The sequence below is a fragment of the Trachypithecus francoisi genome, unplaced genomic scaffold (genome assembly GCF_009764315.1).
Source record: "Trachypithecus francoisi isolate TF-2019V2 unplaced genomic scaffold, Tfra_2.0 Lachesis_group10, whole genome shotgun sequence".
NCBI classification, from domain to species: domain Eukaryota; kingdom Metazoa; phylum Chordata; class Mammalia; order Primates; family Cercopithecidae; genus Trachypithecus; species Trachypithecus francoisi.
The window spans coordinates 72,395,673-72,413,603 of record NW_022681455.1 but is presented as its reverse complement, the minus strand read 5'-3'; the positions used below and the strand labels follow the sequence as shown (position 1 = coordinate 72,413,603).

At 38.5% G+C, this 17,931-nt stretch overlaps 1 protein-coding gene across 3 annotated transcripts in view; it reads left to right on the top strand.

Annotated features, from left to right (window-relative positions):
- The window catches only part of FILIP1 (filamin A interacting protein 1), a 232,981-nt gene that overhangs the window by 145,108 nt on the left and 69,942 nt on the right, over window positions 1-17,931 (top strand). For all 3 annotated transcript variants that reach the window (XM_033217691.1, XM_033217690.1, XM_033217689.1), the window contains exon 3: window positions 14,327-14,500. In XM_033217691.1, the coding sequence (XP_033073582.1) occupies window positions 14,327-14,500 (174 nt within the window). The remainder of the gene's footprint in view (window positions 1-14,326; window positions 14,501-17,931) is intronic.

Below are 17,931 nucleotides of genomic sequence, written 5' to 3'. Positions count from 1 at the left end.
AATCACAAATCATACATAAGTAGACCTTTTTCTCAAGGGTCTAGTTTCTTTTCTTTTTTTTTTTTTTAAAAAAGGACATTCCAAGTAGGAACTCAACGGGAATATTGTTAAAGATGCAATTTTTAAAAAATTTAACATTTCTATTTTTTGTGCTTATTTTTATTTTCCTTTCCTAAATCAGAGGGCTTGACTTTCATTGCATCCTTCATATATGGGCAATACTTACCTTCAGCATGAGTACTAGCAAAATGTGCTATGTAGTATTGTTTCTTACTGATGCTGGATTTTAAAAAAATACTAAGAAAAGTTTAGAAAAAATAGTAAGATATTTCTGCCGTAATGTAATCTTTTGACAGTGGTGATGAGGGAACTGCAGACTGTAAACAGTGTAGTCCAAATTTTTGAATTAGAGAGGGAGCTGCCTCTTTAAATCACATCAACAAATAGTACAAGAGGCCTCCACTTGCACTATTTGTACAAGCTGGCACAAGCTGACATAGGGTTACTAGTGGTCTGCTAGGTTCATTGCACAGGAATCAGAGATGTTGTTATGAATGGTTTGGGTAGTCACTGAATATTGGGAACAACAGGGATGAGAAAAAAAAAATGCCTTAGCCTTTGACTTATTGGTTCAGTTTATGGAAAGGCTTTTGGTTATGTTGCCCAGTGGATCAGGCAATTTGCTCTTACCAGAGAAAAAAAAAGAGAGAGAAGAAATTGCCTTTCATTGGGCCTCACTGTATGTCAGGCACTATATTAGTCACTTCACAAATAGTTCATTCTCATGCAGGTTGGGGAGTTGAAATTCAGAGCTAACTGGCCCAAGGTCACATAGTTGTAGTAAACAGAAGAGCTATAATTTGTCTGACTCCCAAGGGGTGCAGGGTAACCAACATTACCAGGCACTTTGTATACATTAGCTCAGAGAGGCTAACTCACTCATTCAAGGTCACACTAACAGTAGTACCGACGCATATTTCTAACACAAGATTCCCTAGGGCATGCTCTTTCTACCACATTGCATCTCTTGAGTAGGAGTAAAATTAAGCCAAAAAGTAGCTCTGAGTCTACATCAGGAACTTGCTTTAAAAGAAAAACAAAAAGCAAGTGGATTCAGTAAGGACACAACAATATTAATCTTCAGTACATCAGAAAATTGATACTTATAAGGACCACCCTGAGTTTTCAAAAAGACATTATGTACCTTATATATTTTTTAAGTGGAGGGGAACTTTATAATACATTTGAGGATGTACCTGTGCCCAAATGCTTAAAATTAAAATATCTAATATTTGGCATGCTAACTCTGATTTTTTTGTAAAAGTGAATATCCAGTGTGACATTCCTCATAGGTTCAGAATGGCTGAGATTTTCTTGCATTTTTGTTCCAAAAAATCAACAGTAGTTTTATTACCTTTGTCAAATGTATAAGTGTAGAATTCACTTAGGTCAGAGGCTAAAATGAATAGATCAGAAAACACAGTAAACCCAAAGAAATTCAATGTTATGTGATTCAAATAAACCTCATATAAATTCTGTCTAGACAATGTAGTTTTATTTTGTTTGATCAATATAGTTTCTCTTTTGAAAATGCTTTACCCATATCTCCAGACCTCACCAGTCTGAGGATAAAAATAAGATCAAAGACTTCTATAAAGCTGTCCTTTCCCTCTCTTGTCCCCGCGCCCTCCTGCTCGGTGAGAATGCCAAGCTCCTTTAGGTTATCTCATAAGCCTTGGAAGACCCCAGAAAATCAGAAAATGACCCACACATGTTCCACACACTTCTCTGGGATAATATTGGCATTTGTCATTTGCCCTTTCTTCTCCAGCCAGCTGTGGGTCTGATGACTGCCCCTGTAAGTGCACAGCCAACACGGCTGTGTGTGCCCCAAAGACTCTCTCTTCTGTTTATGTCAGTTGTTGTCTACTTGGAGGCTGCTCAGGCTGATGTCTACACTGAGAGCATGATGTAAGCTATAGACAGGGCTACTCTTCCTCACCTTCCCCCCTAACTGCTGAAGCTGTGGTGCTTTGAATTCTAATTTACCAATTCCTCTAGTTTTTACTTGGGTCTTTCATGGCAATCCCTCACCCCAGGACTCAGGCAAGGGTCGATGGGGGTGGGCTACATGGGAGTCTGAGTGACAGACACTGTGCTGCACTCAGACTCACCCTTCCCCTCTGACCCTGTTCTATTGTCCTTCAACCAAAATGGTGCCCTTCTTCCCTGGGGATGAGTTCTTTCCCAGGAAGAGCCTCATGCAAAATAGCTGTGTGACAAGGCCACCCGCCAGTCAGTTTTCCAGATGGAATTACACAGAAGGATTTCCCCTTGAGGTGGGAAAATAATTCTAGAGACAACTGAAAAGGAGGCAATCGCAGAAAATTAAGAAAGAGGTGAAGAAAATTTAACTTAATAAACAGAGTTGTACCAGAGATGCTTGATTTGTCCTGGGTCTCATCTAGCTGGTTTGTGTTGAGGGGATTAAGTTTACTGAGCTGATAAACATCCACTGTGAGAAAATGTTATCTAGTTGTACCTTAGCAATGACTTCTCCCATGTTCTAAAAAATTCAGCTTCTCACTGGCCCAGCATGGTGACTCATGCCTATAATCCCAGCACTGTGGGAGGCCGAGGCGGGTGGATCACCTGAGATCAGGAGTTCGAGACCAGCCTGGCCAAGAATGGGGAAACCCTGTCGCTACTAAAAATACAAAAATTAGTCTGGCGTGGTGGCACGCGCCTGTAGTCCCAGCTACTTAGGAGGCTGAGGCAAGAGAATTGCTTGAACCTGGGAGGTGGAGGTTGCAGTGAGCTGAGATCGTGCCACTGTATTCCAGCTTAGGTGACAGAGCAAGACTCCATCTCAAAAAAAAAAAAAAAATCAGCTTCTCACCTGTTTCACAGAAAGCTGGACCCTATCTGCTGATTATGCATACAAGTGGACAGTTTAAGGGCTCTGCCTAAGGTCTTTGTTAGCATAGAACTGAGAGCTTGCAGTCTTTTGGAATTTAAGAAATTATACACTGTAGGATGATAGCGCTGCATGGGGGAACCTGTGACCTTATCTAATTTTTAATCCAGGACACTGCAGCTGTCACACTATTAATATCCCAATGTGTGTAAAATAGAAAAAAGGAGAAAACCACATAATAAAAATGCATTCAAATCCATGGATGACAGTGACATTCGGATGACTAATTACAGGGAACTATGACTAAACTTTTATAATTTATTACATGGAACTTTAGTTTTTTGTTTTGTTTTGTTTTGTTTTGAGATGGGGTCTCAGTCTGTTTCCCCAGCTGGAGTGCAGTGATGTGATCTACCTCCTGGACTCAAGTGATCCTACCTTCTCAGCCTCCCAGGTAGCTGGGACTACAAGCACAGGCCACCACACCTGGCAAATTTTTGCATTTTTTATAGAGACAGGGTTTTGCCATGTTGCCCAGGCTGGTCTTGAACTCCTGGACTCAAGAAATCCACCAGCCTCAGCTTCCTAAAGTGCTGGGATTATAGGCCTGAGCCACTGCGCCCAGCTTGAAATTTTAGTTTTTTCCAAAAACATAATCTCTAGATAGAAAATTGGGAAAGATTTTAATTTTCTTTTCTTAGTTGATTTTTTTAGGCAGGTGAATGTATACTTAAATTTTTTAAAATTGTTGGCCAGGCGTGGTGGCTCATGTCTGTAACCCTAGCACTTTGGGAGGCTGAGATGGGAAGACTGCATGAGGCCAGGAGCTCAAGACCAGGCTGGACAACATAGCAAGGCTCCATCTCAAATAAATAAATAAATAAATAAATAAATAAATAAATAAATAAATAATTGTGGTAAAATGTATGCAATATAAAATTGACCATTTTAACCATCTTCAAGTGTACAGTTCAGTGGCATTAAGTATATTCACCGTGTTGTGCAATTATCACCACCATCCATCTCCAGAATTATTTTCATCTTCTAAACTAGAAACTACTCATTAAAAAAATAGCATCCGTTTCCCCCTGCTCTCTCTGCCCTGGCAACCACCCACTATTCTACTTTCTTTCTCTATAATTTGACTACTCTTAAGTACCTGTAAGTGGAATCACACAGCATTTGTCCTTTTGTAACTGACTTGTTATACTTAGCATAACATCTTCGAGGTTCACCAATCTTATGGCACATGTCAAAATTTCCTTCCTTTTTAAGGCTGAATGATATTCCATTGTATGTATGTACCATATTTAGTTTGTCCATTTATCAGTCAATGGACACTTGGGTTCTTCTTATTTTTGACTATTTTGAATAATATTACTATGAACACAAGTGTTCAAATATTGTTTGAATCCCTGCTTTCATTTCTTTTGGGATCATGTGGTAATCTATTTTTAAGTTTTGAGGAACTGACATACTATTTTCCATAGTAGCTGCACCATTTTACTTTTCTACCACTAGTGAGTGCACCAGGGTTTCAGTTTTTCTGTACCCTCACCAACTCTTTCTTCTTTCTTTCTTTCTCTTTCTTTCTTTCTTTCTTTCTTTCTTCTTTCTTTCTTTCTTTCTTTCTTTCTTTCTTTCTTTCTTTCTTCTTTCTTTCTTCTTTCGTTCTTTCTCTCTTTCTTTCTTTCTTTCTTTCTGCCTTTCTTTCTCTCTCTTTCTCTCTCTCTCTTTCTTTTCTTGATAGCCATCCTATTGGGTGTAAAGTAGTATCTCATTGTTAATTTTGATTTGTGTTTGTGATATTGAGTATCTTTTCATGTGCCTTTTGGCCACTTGTATATCTTCTTTGGAGAAATGTCTATTTGAGTCCTTTGCCCATTAAAATTTTTTTTCCATAGGAGTTCTTTAATATTCTAGATATGGATATTAATTCTTTTTTTTTTTTTTTTGGAGACAGAGTTTTGCTTTTGTTACCCAGGCTGGAGTGCAATGGCACGATCTCAGCTGATGAGCTCCACCTTCCAAGTTCAAGCAATTCTCCTGCTTCAGCCTCCCAAATAGTTGGGATAACAGGCATGCGCCACCAGGCCCAGCTAATTTTGTATTTTTAGTAGAGACGGGGGTTTCTCCATTGTTGATCAGGCTGGTCTCGAACTCCCGACCTCACCTCAGGTGATCCACCCACCTTGGCCTCCCCAAGTGCTGGGATTACAGGCATGAGCCGCCGCGCTCGGTCTCTGGATATTAATTCTTATTGCACATACAATATGCAGATATTTTCTCCCATTTTATGGGTTGCTTTCCATACTGTTGATTGTGTTCTCTGACACAAGGAAGTTTTTAGATTTAACATAGTCCAATTTATATGTTTTTCTTTTGTTGCCTGTGCTTTGGTATCATATCCAAGAAATAAGTGCTATATCCAATATCATGGAACTTTTCTCCTGTGCTATTTCTAAGAGTTTTATAGTTTTAGCTCTTACATTTTTATCAATTTTGAGTTACTTTTTGTATATGCTACAAGGAAAGGTTCCAACTTAATTCTTCTGCATGTGGATATCCAGTTTTCCCAACATTTGTTGAAAAGACTCTCCTTTCCCCATTGAATGATCTTGCACTCTTGTAGAAAATCATTTGTCTATATATGCAATAATTTATTTGTGGGCTTTCTATTCCATTCCATTGATCATATGTCTGTCTTTATGACAGTACCACACTGTTTTAATTAGTGTAAATTTGTAGTAAGCTTTGAAATGAGGAAATGTGAGACCTCCAACTTTGTTATTTTTCAAGATTATTTCAGCTATTCATGGTCCCTTGAGATTCCATATGAATTTATGGATTTTTCTATTTCTGCAAAGTCATAATTGGGATTTTGAGGATTTTACATTTAAAAACTCAAGCTATCATGGTGGTGGCAAAGCAGGTTTTAACATAAGAAATTGCATCTGTTTCTGATATTTTAATAACAGATTTGGTAGATATTCAGTCTGAAGTGCTACTCTTTTATGAACAAGCTCTATACAGGCTTTTAGGCTACTATTGACTGTATAGTTGTGGAGAATAATTTCTCCAAAGAGAAGAAAAGTCACAATTTTAGCCCTAGTGGCCTTTAACCTAACCACGTCTGAATGTTCTTCTTGTACATAGTTGTATCACGAATCTTGTTAACATTGATTTCTAAAATTCAGGGAAAAAAAGGGTTTAATTTCTATAGTAACAGCTAATAACATTATACATTACATAACTTTTTTTCTTTCAATCTGTTTATAATATTAGAATTTATCTAACTCAGGTAAATAATATAATTCAATTTGTATGAGATTTAAAGATAGTCCATTTCCTCTTGCAGCATTCTGGTGGAATGTACTATTTTTCCTTATTCAGTTTACATATTTTCTTTTTGGAATCAACTTAAAAAGAAGAAAGTAGGCTGGGCACAGCGGCTCATGCCTGTAATCCCAGAACTTTGGGGCGCTGAGGTGGGAGGATTGCTTGAGGTCAGGAGTTCGAAACCAGCCTGGCCAACATGGTGAAACCCTGTCTCTACTAAAAATACAAAAATTAGCCAGGTGTGATGGCAGGCGCCTGTAATCCCAGCTACTCGGAGGCTGAGGCAGGAGAATTGTTTGAACTCGGGAGGTGGAGGGTGCAGTGAGCTGAGATCATGCCACTGCATTCCAGCCTGGGCAACAAGAGCAAAACTCTGTCTAAAAAAAAAAGAAAAAAAGAAAAAAAGAAGAAGAGAAGACTCCCAAAGTACAGACAAATATATCAGTTGAAAGAGTAAAGAGGTTGACAAAATGTAACTATTTAGATCTTTTGAACAAAGCTAAGTAGTTAAGGTTGTTCTGAGATTTTCAGTGCCAGTTTATGCCTCTCTGACTTTCACATCACTTAATTTTACTTTTCTTTATTTCAGCAAATATTTACTTTTAGATGCTGTAGACACAGTCTCCCACAGCAGTCACAGTCCTCACAGCAGCTCAAAGCCTCAGAAGGAAATAGACAAGTAAATTAATAAATTACCATATGTAAGTAGATACAGAGTGGTTGAATGGGAAAGCAGAATGGGAAAGCAATCACAGAAAGGATATGTTACTGATCTTCCAGAACTGTCTTTTCTAGGGCTCCTTGACTCACTGCAACAATGGGGTCATGTTTAAGAAGTTAAATAATATCAAGAAGTGATAGTGCTTGGGAACTGTGTCATTCTTCCGTAAGCATAGAAATGGATTTGTCCTTTCCTCAAAATGGATTCATCATTATTTAAAGTCAACAGCTTTTGGCAGGAATGCCTTGTTCAAAGTGTGCAGTGTCATTAGGTAAGGGCAGGCTTCTTAAACTTCCCACTGGCTATGCTTCCTCTCAGCCAAGTGAGTGGATCATCATGTTGGGGTGATGGTTACATCGTCTAAGAGTCTGTCCCAAGCTGCCTTGCTGAAGCAAATGCTTTTTTATGTCTTTTGTTTTGTTCTGAACACTCAGGTGAATATTAAAGTTGTATGAATATTCTGAGTTTTAAGCTACTTATCACCCACCCCAAGTCTTTCAGTAATCTTAGTGCTAAAAGAGGATGCACCATGTTTATCTCCAAGCTCCAAGGCTCGTGGGCATACCACCCCCATTTTAGAAGTGTGGAAGAAGCTATGTCATAGGAGCGTAAGAACTAAGCATTCTTTCCTACTCATTATGTTTTTTTCATTCAAAGATAGAAAAGCTGCGCAAGTTTAAAATACAGTTAAATTGTCATCAGACATAATAATTAGTAATGGTGCTGTACGTTTGAAAAAAAGCTAAGTTTTGGAAACATGATCAATGAAATTCAGTTCCTGAGCATAATAAGCCCATTTGTGGCTGCCTTGCTAGACACAGGAATATTATGGAATATCCAGTCTCTTTCTGGCTTGGTGTTTGTCATAGGGTGACCAACTTGTCCCGGCTTGCCTGGGACTGTCCTGGTTTGCAGAAGTCCGACTTCACAGGACTCAGCTTCCCTTAGTCTCAGACAAACTGGGATGTTTGGTCACCCTCATTTGCCCAGAACTGGCACACACTTCCAGCAGTTTTCAGGGATCCTCCTCATATAGGCTGCTGGCTGGAAATGGCCATGATTCTTTGGTGCAGAAAGATCAGGGACTAACAACACAGGGAGAACAGCAAGAAACCTCTGAGGCAACCAAGTCCCTGGGAATCAGACCACCCTGCCAAGAACCTTGAGCTAACACAGCCAAAGTTTTAAGTATTTTTGATGCTGAATTGATCATCTGTCCTAGAGCAGTGATTTCCAAGTGCAGCTGTGCTTTAGAATCACCTATAGAGATATTTCAAAACACAATTCCTGGCCTGCACCAACAGACTGGCTGACTTAGAATTTCTGTGCTTTTAACATAGCAGATGAATGATGTTTCCAGCACACAAATCTGACCATCATTGTCCTGCTGCTCAAAAACTCCAAAGCCTCTTGCTCTTCTGTGACAAAATCCAAACTCATTGCATGGCTTACAAAGCTTTTCATGAGTTTATTACTCTGGTCTCATATTGCAAAATCCCATGCATTTAAATCTGTTTGGCCTTTGTATACAGTCTTGCCTGGGCCTAGAGCACTCTTACCTTACCTCTTCTTTCGCTAGCTCAAGTACTCATTATGAGATTTCAGGTCCTTAATCCAGGAGGCCTCTTCTGTTAGCTCAGATTCAAGTTAAGTGTTCTTCTAGTTGATGTCCTTAGCCCCAATTATTTCCTCCACCGAAGGCTTACTATGTCATATTGTAAACACCTCTCAATTGTTTGTTTGTGTCTCTCCAGACTTGAATTCCCAAGGATGCAGTTATTTCTCCAATACTGAATACAATGCATTGCACAAAGTAAATGTGTGCAAATATTTATTGAAGGAGTGATGGGATTCAGCCTCTTTTGAACCTATGCTACTTGTGTGGGTTCCACCTGTCGTATGTTTTATTCTATCCTCCAATTTGCTCCTGCTTTTCCAGCAAAGCGCAGACTCACTCCATTGACTTTATACAATGAATTGCACACTCACCTGTGGGCCCTAGGCTTCACAGAGCTGCCCCCACATGTTTTGAATCAGCTTCTTATCCAGTCAACTGAGAAACCCCTTGTTCCACCTGGTGCAGTTTCAGTTGTGGGGTATTTATGGAACATCCTTGTTCTTGGCCTCCCTACACCTCCACTGGCACAAAGAAGAACTATGTCTGATGGAAGAGAATGGTGTGACAACTGTGTCTGTTTCTCTACTCTAATCTCATATTTGTTCTCTATCATCAGGAGTAAATAAGTTGAACGTAGAGTCATCTTCAAAGCATTCTCCTCTGGGTCATTTTACATGTATTTAAATATAGTGGTCTATTTTGCAGCTTCCCCACATGCTAGGATTTTAACAAATTGTTTTAGATAAATTTCTAAGTGAAAATATTAATGCTCAAGAGCAGAAGCTTTCTTACATTTTGAACTTTATTCTTTTATAGAAAAATTTGCAAGTTTCTCAGAAATGGAGATGTAAAGTTGTTTTCTCCCCAAAATATAGAATCTTTTTTTAACATAAATCGAATCATTTGTTTCAAATAGTAAAATAAATTTGTGATCACACAGTCATCTTCATTAATACATTGATTAGATACCACAATTTTATTGATTTACTATTTTATTATTATCACTATTATTCTTTTGAGACAGTCTCCCTCTGTCGCCCAGGCTGGAGTGCAGTTGTACAATCTCGGCTCACTGTGCTCATTGCGACCTCTGCTTCCCGGGTTCAAGCGATTCTCCTGCCTCAGCCTCCCAAGTAGCTGAGACTACAGGCGCACACCACAACGCCTAGCTAATTTTTGTATTTTTGGTAGAGATGGGGTTTCACTATGTTGGCCAGGCTGGTCTTGAACTCCTGACTTCTGGTGATCCACCTGCCTCGGCCTCCCAAAGTGCTGGGATTACAGGCGTGAGCCACCACACCTGGCCTCTTTCCATGATTATTACTATACAATTAAAGAGGCTTTAGTAAATTTATAGTGAATAGTGTGATTGTAAATAAATGCACTGTATTATATCACCATAACCTCTTTTTCTTCAGTAATTAGTATCTAGGATAATTAAACTAAGATGAAATATATAGTAGATGTAGCATATCACAATTAATACAGTTCAAGCAAAAGTGTATTTCGGGGAAGGAAAGTAATAGATGTTTGATATCAGTTGGAACACAAGAAACTGTCTTCTAAGAGAATTGGGAAGTTTGGGGTCAAGATGATCAATACCAATAATATTTGGATATTTTTAAACTGAATAACTTAAATGATTAAACTGAAATAGCTACCTGCTTACAGTTTTAAAAGTACTTTATTTGCATTATCTTGTTAGAGCCTAACACAGTCCCTATAATGTATAGGGGTTGTGTCCCCACTTTACAGACAAGGAAACAGTCAGGGAGATTAAATAACTTTTGGAGAGACTGCTCTGATTTTGAAATTCCTTTTTGAAAAAATTATTCCTAAGAGTAGATTGTGAAATATATAGACAGTTTTAACAATATCAGTTTTACATGTTATATTTGGTTAGTGAAAAATGTATCTTATAAAATTCCTTTTCTACTCATGCAGCAAAAAGTTATTTAATCATGGAGATCTAACAGAAACCATAGTATATAATTACTATTGTCTCAGCACCTACTGTATGCCAAGTTTTATATTAGACATCTTATATATTTACATCTGATTTTAATCTAACAACAAGTATGTAAGAAAATTATGATCCAACTTCATAAATGATAAATTAGGTCCAAGCAATGTTAACTGCTTGCACAAATCACACACCTTAGCTGACATTGGAAACTATTTCTGAGTCTCTTCAAAGCTGGACTCATTCTATCATGATATACATTTTATTCCTATATTTTCATTAAAATTCATACTTGCTTGATAGCTTTAAGATTCATTTAATTTTCTTTATGCTCGAGCCATGTAAACTTGGGCAAACCAGCAGTAAGATTGTTGCTCTCAACATTACTTGATACAGTTTACATTGTTGCTCTCAACATTACTTGATACAGCCACTTTCTGATTACCTTTATCCATAACTAAGGACAAACACTTTTTCAGAATGTCATTTGTGGAAAGACCATATGGAAATAGTTCTGCTGTGATTCCTTCACCTGTCTAGTTAGAATGTGACTAAATCATAATAAATTTTAGGTGGGAAAACCTATAATCCTTATACTATGCTGTCTTCAGTACACTTACCCAGCTCAGTGGCTGTTTTACCTCTGGCTTTACTGGTGTGTTTGAAATAATTCTGAAAGAAATCAAGACAATGCCAAAAAGAGGGCATAGAATAATCCTTGAGTAATTTTTGTTTTGCGTCCTCCTTTGGTTAAATCCTAGGTACTGTGCATGGGACTGTCTATAGCCAGAATGAAGGTGGCTTTCTCAGCATTGGGTGCATGAAAAAGAACTTCCTATGAAATTATATGCCTTTGTTTTATTTATGGGGAATAAGGAATGATGAAGTATTTCTTTTTTCTTTATGAAAGCACTACTTTGTTTCTCTTTGTAAAACTAGTTACATATTTACAGTAGAAAATTTAGAAAATACATACCTGTAGAAACAAAAAGAAGAGGTTAAAAACAGTCCTTAGGCCGAGTGCAGTGGCTCACGCCTGTAATCCCAGCACTTTGGGAGGCCGAGGGGGGCAGATCACTTGAGGTCAGGGGTTTGAGACCAGCCTGGCCAACATGGCGAAACCCTATCTCTACTAAAAATACAAAAATTAGCCGGGTAAGGTGGCATGTTCTGAGTCCCAGCTGCTTGGGAGGCTGAGGCAGGAGAATCACTTGAACCTGGAAGAGAGAGGTTGCAGTGAGCCAAGATCGTGGCACTGCACTCCAGTCTGGGTGACAGACTGAGACTCTGTCTCAAAAACAAAAACAAAAGCAAAAAACAGAAAAACAAAATAAATGTCAAAAAAACCAGCCCTTAATATTACTACCCTGTCTTCTAAGCCCTTTTCTTTTAGTATTTCAGAAATTTTTAATCAGTATCTCAATTTACAGTATAAACAACAGTACATTCTTTTTCATTTTTTATATTAAAATTTTTTATTTATTTTTTCAAAGGACAGTACAGTCTATGTCTGCTCTATAAGACTTCACATTTCACATGTTAGAAAAATGAACTTTAGAAAATGGCCTTTACTTCATCCGATTTAAAGATGAGAAACAGACAGTAGTTTGTTATCAAGAACTTCCAGCTTGCCAACCTTCTATCATCGCCATTTTTTCACTTTAAATGTGATTCTAAATTTTCCTTTCCTGTCATTACATAAGTCACTAAATTCACAGTATGGTGTTTCTTCTTTAAAGACGAGTTCGTCTCTTTCAGATTTGGTCAAAGCAAAAAACTGACCTAGGGTGTGAGGATAATTTAAAGGAGAAAGGTGATGACAGCTTTTTAAGATCGGAAAAAGGAAATGCACTTGCACCAAAGTAAGCAAGGTGACTTTGGATGATGCCAAGGATTTGTATTCAATTTAGTTGCTATGTCTTGTAGTCTATTAGTGTGGCACAGTACTCTCAACCCTGGAATCACCTGGGAGCCTTAAAAAGTGTTGATGTATATAGGTCCTTCTCCAAAAGATTAGAATGTAATTGGTCTGGAACGGCCTGGGCCTTGGGATTTTTTAAGAGTTCCTCAAATGACTTCAGTACAGTCAGCATTGTGAATCATTACTTTAGAACATGCTTTATATATTCACCTATGTCAGATGAACACAGGAGCACTTTCTGCCTGAAGACCAGTAGCAATCTACATTAACTTGAGGCTCCTTCAGTATAGATTGGGAGTTATGCCTTGCACAATGGTGCCTGGTAGAAAGGATGAACAGGGCTAAAAGACAGCCTGCTCTTCACTCACTAGGTGAGCTGTGCTCTGACTCAGGGCTGTGTCTCCTGGATAAAGTGGGCACCTTTTTCTAATGAGCACAGTGTACAGGCTAACTTGACCCTGCATCTGTGCTTATCTTCTTTCAACCTGCATGGAGACACATTGCCTTTCCATTAAACTATTTCCTGACTTCAATATTCACTAACATTCTAAACCACCAGGTTCTTCAAAATGCATATTTTCCATTTTTGTCTTGAAGTGAACATGTGTATATGTGGCAGAGACATTTCAAATCTGCAAATTCCAGTTCATTGACATCTCAGTAATGAATTATTCTGTAGCCATATGGAATTAGATTAATTTGGAGACTGAAAAAGCAACAAAAGTGAGAAACCTCAAGAAAGACAAACTTTATAACGGTCGTATCGTGAACACTCATAGTTGACTAGTTAGCTCTCTTCTTTAGAATATCATAATAATGAACCAGGTTTATAATTTCAGTCCCACAGTTAGCATCAATATAGGAGAAAACTCTATTCCATTGTCATAGGCTGAAACTTTGTTCCCAACCAGCTTTTTTTTTAGTACAAGTTGGAATGAAGTCAGGGCACTTCTTACCCATCACCATTACTGGAAAAACAGCTCCAAGTGTGTCCCTATATGGAAATACATTCAGCAAATGTCAGCTCCATCATAAGTAGAAAGATCATCCCTACTAACCAGTGCAAAACATAAGCAGGTGTATTTGCATTATGTGATGGGAACCACAGACTGTATGATATAAAGCCTACAATCGTGGTTTTCTTGAAAGCTTCAGTAATACGTTGTGCTAAGAAACAAACAAACAAAACTGACCTACCAAGCTGACTCATCTAACTGACAGTCTGGATGTTAAAGGGGTGAAATTTCACCTTTATTGTGAATACATTAGATACATTAGATTTGAAAAGGACATCCAAGCATCATATGAGTTCTCAACCATGTGTTTCTGTGCAAAATGAATCACCTAATGAGAAACAGGAAATCACCAATAAAGGCTGTTTGTTAATTGACACATGAAGTTATAACTAGAATGGAGGCAGCAGGGTTTTATTTTAAACCAGATTTGAATACTACATTGAGAACATCAACAGAAAACTAGAAGATTTTAGACTGCCGTTGACCTCACGCGCACTGAAACAGGTTAAGTATCCCAGGACCAGCCCTGCTTGCCTCCCTCCCCTACCCCATCCCGAATTATTGCTACTTAGATAAAGCAATTTTTATGTAGTTAATATTAGCACAAATCCTTTTTTCTGCTTGCCTGCTTCCTAGCAACCTGAAGCAGACTATCTGGTTGCCAATCTGCTTTTAGTTAAAAAAAAAAAAAAAAAGAACAGAATACCCAGTGAATTTGCCAATAGCCCTGACAAGATGGGGATGTATTCAATAAGCTCTCTGTTGATATTTTGAGCCCAGGATGTGATTTACATTGTCAATCGTCTGATCTTGCTGCACTTTCTATTACAGGCCAGAGAAGATGTGATCCACATGCTGAAGACGGAGAAAACCAAACCTGAGGTTCTGGAGGCTCATTACGGGTCTGCGGAGCCAGAGAAAGTGCTGCGGGTCCTGCACCGAGATGCCATTCTTGCCCAGGAGAAATCCATAGGAGAAGATGTCTATGAAAAACCGATTTCAGAGGTAAAAATATGACACCAACAAGTCCCCTGGAAGGGAACCTCAGGGAGATATCTTCACATTCTTCCATTTACATGCTTTAACATTTTCTTTCAAAGGCAAAATTTTGATGATACACTAATGTAAAATTAAAGTGTAATTAAATAAGTCAAGGGTTATAGTGGATAAGCTTCAATGTTAAGAATTGTAGAAGCTTTTCTTTAAACATACCAAAGCCTGAAATATATTTTTCCATGTGGTTCTTATAGTTACATGCTCTTGCAGTATATTATTATTTTACTTTTCTAAGAAATGATATGTGTAAAAATTTGAAGTGCTTACCAGTTTTAACATTGAGCTGTCATGATTCTTACAAAATTGGTAACCTAAAATTAAATTGATCTTATCACTGATATGGTTATAAAGACACTTTTTTCGAATTTTATAAACTCTTTCATAATTAAAATGGTCTAATGTGAGTGGCCAAAATATAGTGATTGAGGCAAAATCCTAATGAAATGCTTAGGGCAATTCTTTAAGATGAAAGGAATTCTGATAGGGCTATGACTATTGTTATCAATTACTCATAATACCACATTTTAAAAATACTCTCACATTGTAGTAGAAGTTCGAGCCAGATTAGGATACAAGTTTTTCACATTGATCCTTCAGACTTTATATTAAAAAATTTGCAGATGTGAAATTAGTGTCATGAACCAAAAAGAGAACAGAAATTAAAAGTCTGAAACAATTTACTATACGTTTAACATGTAATTTATGTCAAGCCTTTGGAGCAGCTCAGTTTGATAACTCTCAGAGATAAGATCTGCTTTAGACAGCATTCACAACAGATTGATGGTCCCATAATTTTCAAATTTCTGCAGCAAGAATAAACTGGAGCTCTATTCTCATCTTTTCCTAAAGAGTTAAGAGATGATTATACAATAGGATGCAGTCAATAGGCTGGATCTACTTTCATGTCTGAGACCTACCACTGCTAGATGTGTATGGCTATAGGCAGATTATGTAAGCTCTTTAAGCCTCAGTTTCCTCAACTATGGGGTGTGAGGAACCACAGTGTCCGCCTCACAGAACTGCTGTGAGAATTTAATAAAGCAATGCCTATAAAACTCTTTTTTTTTTTTTTTTGAGACAGAGTCTCGCTCTGTCGCCCAGGCTGGAGTGCAGTGGCCAGATCTCAGCTCACTGCAAGCTCCGCCCCCCGGGTTTACGCCATTCTCCTGCCTCAGCCTCCCAAGTAGCTGGGACTACAGGTGCCCGCCACCTCACCCGGCTAGTTTTTTGTATTTTTTAGTAGAGACGGGGTTTCACCGTATTGGCCAGGATGGTCTTGATCTCCTGACCTCGTGATCCGTGCGTCTCGGCCTCCCAAAGTGCTGGGATTACAGGCTTGAGCCACTGCACCCGGCCGCCTATAAAACTCTTAACATAGTCTCTGGCACATTCTAGGTACTCAACAAGTATTAGTCATTAGTATTTGCTGGGATTCAAGAATAACTGCTCATACCCTTAACTGGTTTGAAACTTGGGGAGATTTGAGGAGTAAAAGACACAGAGGTCAAAAACATGTATTTAATATGATAATAATAATAATAACTTGGATTAGAGAACTCAGCTTGGATAAATGGTCTCATTTGGGCTTCTGAGTTCTTTTCTTCCAAGGCTAGAGCTTGGGATGACATTCCCCACCCTCACCACCAAGGGAGAGGTGGGTCTGCAGAGAATACACACTTACCCAGGATTACTGCCTCCAATCCACTGAGTTCTACGGGCTGAACACAGAGAGAGGAGTTTCCGACCTACCTTTAGAAAGTAGGCCTGACCTAAATATTCCTAACTCAGGGACAGAGGATCAGAACAGAAAACACTCACCCTGTGACTTGTCCCTCTGGAACTGGCTAAGCTGGGCATATTTCATGGTTCCTTTCTCCTCTTGACAGTCTAAAGAGTCGTTTCCCCTTTGAGGAGAAGTGAGTGAGAAGGCAGAGAGAAAGGGCAGAAAATACTTTTCCTAATACTGCCAAAATGAAGTCCATTTTGTGAGAGAAATAAAATGATAGAAGGAGAAAAGATTTCCTTCCACCACTTACAAATTTTGGGTCTGTTAACCCTTTGAAATTAACAGTCAAGTTATTGTTACCTAGGAGCAGAATCCTGCTTCCAAATTCACGAGGCAGGAACTGTGATATGTCACTGTTCCATTAGCCTCCTGGGATCATGAGCATGTAGTCTCTAGCTCTTGTTTCCTAGAAGCCATATTATATCTTAAGCCAAAAATCACTGCTCTTTCTTATTTCCATACCGTATTAGGCCCAGCAGGGGTATCCAGTAGAACTCACGAGAAGTTAAGCAATGAACCCAATACAGTGGACCTTTTTCCCTTGCCAAATATCTGGGGAAAAATTAAACAGCAAATATTAAATCTCTCTGCCCTTCTTTGTAAATTAAAGTCTGGGATATCAGAGTTCATAATTCTTAAGCAAAATTCGAAAAACGTTTTCATTTCTTTCCTTCCTAATTTTGTATTCTGCTTAGCTTTAGCCAATGGAATCTCAATTGATTGGGTAGAGTTTGTTTTTGTTTTCCCCTTTAGTGAAAAAAAACCTGGACTCACCAGCATTTTCAAAGTTGTATTAATATATCCTGAAGTCCCTAGAGTCTACTTTTTTCTGAAGAATCTAAAGAATTATTAGGACACATGCAATTATCAGAGTACAACTTCACACTCATAAATTTAAAAAATACAAAAGAGTCTCTAGCACTAAGATACATTTTTCTCAAGCAAAATGATATTCCTTGACCCTAGGACTCAGTATAAAGAAGGTCCATGTTACTCCTACCAGAGACTAAAGCAGAGATTTAGGGCATGTCTGAGGAAAGGAAGGTACATAGAGAAAATCTTCAGCCATAGCAGGGTTCTGGTAAGTCTGCTCTTACCAGAGCCTATTGTCATCAGCAGCTTAATAATTATGGGAAATGGCAAGCTCGAGGTTGGGTGGAGCCTGTCTGCAGGTATTGTCTTTGCCTCAGTGAGTGGCATTCAAAACATTCCTGTCTTTTTGTAAAGTCTAGGGATTTGCAGTGGTGACCTCTTCAGTGCCTAGGTCTCATTTTAGGTACTCAGTTTTCCCATCTGAGTATTTAAGACTTCTTTGGTCTTTTTCTTTTTTCGGGCCCTGTTGCCAAGCCTAGGAAGCCCATCGCTTTAGAGGGTTACCCTTCTGAAGCCTGTGTAATTTGAGGCCCAGAAGGGATCAGACCTTACTCTTCCTCAGAACTTAGCCTCCCCTCATGTTTGAACTTTCAATCCTTGAGTAACTTGTCTGACTCAAGGCAACAAAAATATTTCTTCTGCCACAACTTTTCTGTGTAGGAAGGCTCAGCTGAGTTGTTGCTTCAGCATTTTAGTCTTTTTCTTCAAGTGCTCCCAGACA